Source organism: Sinocyclocheilus rhinocerous, unplaced genomic scaffold (genome assembly GCF_001515625.1).
Source record: "Sinocyclocheilus rhinocerous isolate Xijiao unplaced genomic scaffold, SAMN03320098_v1.1 scaffold218, whole genome shotgun sequence".
Classification (NCBI taxonomy): Eukaryota; Metazoa; Chordata; class Actinopteri; order Cypriniformes; family Cyprinidae; genus Sinocyclocheilus; species Sinocyclocheilus rhinocerous.
The window spans coordinates 408059-413229 of record NW_015664181.1 but is presented as its reverse complement, the minus strand read 5'-3'; the positions used below and the strand labels follow the sequence as shown (position 1 = coordinate 413229).

At 35.8% G+C, this 5171-nt stretch overlaps 1 protein-coding gene across 2 annotated transcripts in view; it reads right to left on the bottom strand.

Annotated features, from left to right (window-relative positions):
* The window catches only part of LOC107729783 (CTTNBP2 N-terminal-like protein), a 14941-nt gene extending 10556 nt beyond the window's left edge, over positions 1-4385 (bottom strand). Inside the window, exons 1-2 of one of the 2 annotated variants that reach the window (XM_016540485.1) lie at positions 4310-4385; positions 610-717 (exon numbers count right to left, since the gene is read on the bottom strand). In XM_016540485.1, the coding sequence (XP_016395971.1) occupies positions 610-717; positions 4310-4324 (123 nt within the window). In that variant the 5' untranslated portion in view covers positions 4325-4385. The remainder of the gene's footprint in view (positions 1-609; positions 718-4309) is intronic. The other variant, XM_016540486.1, reaches the window with a different exon arrangement.
* Positions 4386-5171: the final 786 nt, after the last annotated feature.

Below are 5171 nucleotides of genomic sequence, written 5' to 3'. Positions count from 1 at the left end.
TCGTCGTTAGGTATCAATGTGTGCTCGGCAAGACCGTTTTGTGCTTGAGCGCCACCAAGTCGTGTTTTACTGTAACTTCAGCAGCTCCAGGCACGTGAACAAAAGTGCCAATCTCATTGGTCGGCCATTTTTTAACGTGGCGCGTCAAACCAAAAAAACAAGCCCGAGGCGTTTAAAAAAAAAAGATGCTTTTACGCCTCGCATTTTGCGCGTCGGTGTGCACACTCACATTGGCGCCCTTTGTTTAGTCACGAGGCATTAAACGTCGGCGATAATCGCGCGCGATATTCGTCCCGGTGTGAACAAGCCTTAAGAAGACTTAGATATGTAGTGCACAGGTCATTTGTAGTGCTCTTTTATGATTCATTTATAGTGTTTTTGATCCAAATTAAGGGCTGTATGAAGATTCTCCAAAAATTCCACAGAAAAAAATAACACCATATGGGTTTGGAATGACATGTGGCTGCGTAAATAATGACAGAACCTTTATTTTTGGTGAACTGTTCCTTTAAGAACCAAGAGTAGCACGATTTGCCCGTTCTGCTATAGACTGCTGCTTACAAAGAAACTATAAAAAACATTCTTATCCATTGACGGGACTGGACTAACCTTGAGTGCCTGTATGACAAAGTCTCTGGCCTCCAGCTCTCCCTCAAGAACACTGAAGAGCAGCAGCACATCTCTCTTACTCAGAGCCTCCACATACAGCTTTGACTCCTGAAAAGACAACAAAACGGAGCAAATGAGTGGGCGACTAAATACGAAATATAACTCAAATGCAATCTGAGATTCTAATGAGTGTTTTCAGCAAATGATACACTGCATTAGGACAAAGTCTATACTAAATTGTTTGGAAAACATGCAGTCAGGCAACAATCTCCATGTCCACAAATCTTCTCCCTTCCTTTCCATCTGCAGACCAAATGACTGCAGTCTGCTGTATTCTCCATGTGCTTGTTTTGATTATACAGTGTGCTGCATATTCAGTGTATTATATATTAAAATAAACAATACAAACCCACAGTAAGTAGATGAACTATAGGCCTATATATTTTGTTTTAGGTTTCCAGTATGGATGCAGCATGCAAATGTTTTCAGTTACCGATGCCATTAAACATCAATACCACTTGCAGGTATATTTGACACACACACACACACACATCATTCAAAAGTTTCGGGTCAGTACAATTTTTTAAGGTTTTTGGAAGCAGCATTTAATGCATCCTTGCTGAATAAAAAGTGTTAATTTCTTTAAACAAAATTTTACTGACCCCAAATTTTTTAATTGTAGTGTAATTATTTTAGAAGTACATTTTAGGTTACATTAAAAAACACTTTTTATATTGTATATTTATTGTATATAGCAAAAAAAAAAAAATGTTTTTGCCATGTTCTTAGCATCAACAAACTATGAAAGCCCATTTCCACCACTGAATAAAAAATAAAATAGGCAATTGCGACTTTTTATCTCACAATTCTGACTTTTTTGTCTCAGAATTGCATGATACAAACTTGCAATTCTGAGAAATAAAGTCAGAATTGCGAGATAAAAAGTTTTATATTTATAGTTTATAGCTTATAGTTTTTTTTTTTCTTAAAATTGCGAGTTTATAGCTCGCAATTTTGACTATAACATGCAACTTCGAGTTATGTCAGAATTATGAGAATTTTTATGTCCGAATTTTTCCCCTCAGAATTGGATTTTATAACTGGCAATTGCAAGTTTATATCTCACAATTCTGAGAAAAAAAATGAAATTAAGTCAGAATTGTGAGATACAAACTTTTGTGAGAAAAAAAAGTCATTTCTCGTATTTCTGAATATATATATTAAAAAAAACTGAAAAAGGAGTAAAAGAATATCTTGCAAGAAAAGTCACAATCGACTTTTTTTGTATTATTATTCAGTGGCGGAAACATAAACAGACTTGCTTTGATCGTTGAAAAATTACATACCAATCGGGCCATGATTAAATGCATTTTTGCTTTATTCTTTCATAACTAAGTGCACTAAATCAACAGACTGAATTAAACCCATCGAAATTTTCAGTCTCTTTATCTTTGAGAGGTTTGTTTGCAGCCATTAAGCTTCATCAAAAGCAATTTATTTTAAGCCAGTCCTCCTGGAGCAATCAAAGGGTTAACAGGCTTGTCCAAGAACATAATGGCTATAGATCACAGCTGTGATCTCAGAAAAACTCCCATTCCAATGTTGTGTTTCTTTCTGTGCAGTTCACAGGAAAAGAAAAAAGCAGGGCATTTTTTCCATTTTACTCTTATGAGTCAAAGCATCTGTCACACATCAAAGCTAAAGCAGCATTCCACGACTTTTCTATTGATAGACAGCTAGAGAAAGAAACTTGTTGGAAGACTGAAATTCCTTCCTGAGCTCTCGCTTCTAAATACTCAGTAATTGTGCATGGATAACCTTGAAAGTATCGAATTTCACTTTCCCATATAGCTTCGCACACCATAAATGCTTTGACCCTGCGCTGCAAGCTTCAACTGAAATAATCTTATGAAACTCAATCTAGATTTCTTCCTTCTGACCCCACTTTGCTTTTACAGTAATGGTGCTTCATGTCGAGATTTGTGTGGTTAGCCAAAGTTTCCACATCATGAAGTCACGAAGGAGTCTCAGAGTGTTACATAATATGCCAGAGACGGAAGACGTCCAGCTAGTGTGCTCCAGCTGAAATTTGGAAGCTTGACTTCCACGTCAGAGCTGCCATAAATCGCATTACTGTACGTTAATTCTCCTTTTCATCTGTGTTGTGCAACCTTTAGTCAATCTGTGCTTGTAAATAGTATGTATTGTGCACCGTTGGGAACTGCGTACTAGATCTGAGGCTGTGAGTATGCAAGAAAGCTTTCATGGTTTGTGGTTTACCCGTTCAAACAGTGCTAATTTGAAGCGTGTTCCTAAGCAAAGCCATACTTTATAGACGCGCTAATTTCACAACTTCACTTTGCCTTTTATAAAACCCAAAGAAAATTATATCATGCATCAGTAAGTGCTTTCAACTAACTAATAGTTATATAGATCACATGTGAAAAATACAAAAGATACACTTGCTTTTTTTTTTAGCACGCGTGTGTCTCTTTACTAAAACTTGTGATTTAGAATGAAACATTATAGGAAAGGTGATACAAAGAGTCAAAACATTCTTAGAGATCATTATACATCTACAAAACCTTTCTTTCATGTGCACTTGAGGATTAGCCGATGGTGTTCTTCATGGTTGACTAATTTGGCATTTCCTTTTTAATGGTGCCCATGCCTTTCTGAATTAAAGGGTGCTACACTATTCAACATCGGCCTGAATGCTTCTTAAATTACCCAGCATTTCTCCCTGGAGCTAGACTGAAGCAGTCAGTGTTTTGAGTCCAAGCTCACCTGACATGTCAGAGGGTAATTAATTTAATCCTCAAGCTGCTTGTGAGCTACAAAACAGATGGCCCAATGTCAACTGCCTGTTGATGTGATCAGCTGTACAGACTCCATAAAGTGTAATATATTTAACTGTTTTAAAAATCTAAGCAGTTAAAAATAATATTCTCATAGATGTTGTTTTATTGTTGTACATATTTCAAAATCCTTTTTTTTTTCTCAGGTTCAAAGAAAGAAATTAAAAAAAATAAAATCTTTTTTTTTTTTTTCAAATAGGATTTTGAAAATGTAACGAAAAAATTACGAGACCATTTTCTGAGACCTAATTTAGTTATAATATAATATACAATTATATAATACAATATATAATGTGATCAAAAGTTCCTTTTCTTTCGCTGACTCTCTGTGATGTTATGCATCCAAACCTAACGTACTGCCTATTTGGACTGCAGTTTTGGGCATCATATGCGTGCAGCGTTTTTGGGCTCATTTGAGTTTAATACATATATGTAATACATATATTACATATATATAATATGAATGATGCCCAAAAGTGATGAACGCCTATTGAAGCAAAAATGCTACCTAGGTAGACCGCACACTACGTTTCGAGACACAGCATCTGGCTATCTGGTACAATTTTACATTTATGCAGACCTCACAAGCAAAAAGTAGTAAAATAAGACTGTTTACTTTAAAAAGCGATGTCTCGACTATTTGAAGTTTTCTTTTTTTCTTTTCCATATAACAAACTCTGCTGTCAGAACTGTTGGCTATTTAAAACTAATTAGCATTAAGTATTCAAACTATTCATACAATAATCCTAGGAAAAAATACTTTCTCTGCTCTCGTGCTCATTTTCTTCACCTTTCTTTCTTTATAAGTATTAAGCGATTTGTTATAAAGACAACGTTCTCACCGTTGTGGGTGCCATGCCAAGGTTTGATCAGTTTCCAATGTCGCTCATCGAGCAGCACCGTTGTTGAAGATCGGCTTCACCAAAGTTCATATGTGTGAAGGAACGCAAACAGACATCTTATGTAGCCAATAGGGTGTACGCGTTTTAGCTCAATAGACCAATTAGAAACGAGACGCAGGGACAGGAGGCGGGACGTAACAGGAAAAGTTTGTAAAATGGGATTCTTTGTGCGGCGGTGAGCATGTAAAGCACTCATGAACTACCAACAGGTCTTAATCACGACATATTTGGACGGGTTTCTGTGAAAACAACGTTTTTATGGTATCAGGGTCGAGTTAGATAAATAACCACTCTAAAACTCATCCTAAATGTTGAAAATATGTAGACGGTTAGTTAAATTTGACGAAATGCACGTGTGCCACCTAGTGGTGTCCTATTGTAATTCTTAAGCACACAAAATAAGAGCAGCCCCCAAAAGTATTTGGACATTCATGTCAGAGTTTTAAAGTACAGTAGTCAACATTTGAAGTGGATCAAAACCAAAATGCGTTCTTGTCTCAGGACAACTTTGATGAACTTTTGTGATCCACTTCAAATGTTGACTACTGTAGATAAATGCCTTTAAAATATCCAACTGGGTGGCATTCCATCTAAAGAAAAATAAAGCAGAATGTTTCACAAAAATAAGTGTGTTAGGTTTTATATTGCAAAACGATATATTTATTTTCAAACTTGGTTGGGTATTTTATCTAATCTATGAAATGAAAAATTAAGAGTTGAATAAATAAAACAATAATAAATTAAGCTGTGTGAGGAAAATGTGATATAGGGTCAACAAATTAAACAGGTTGACACAAAAATC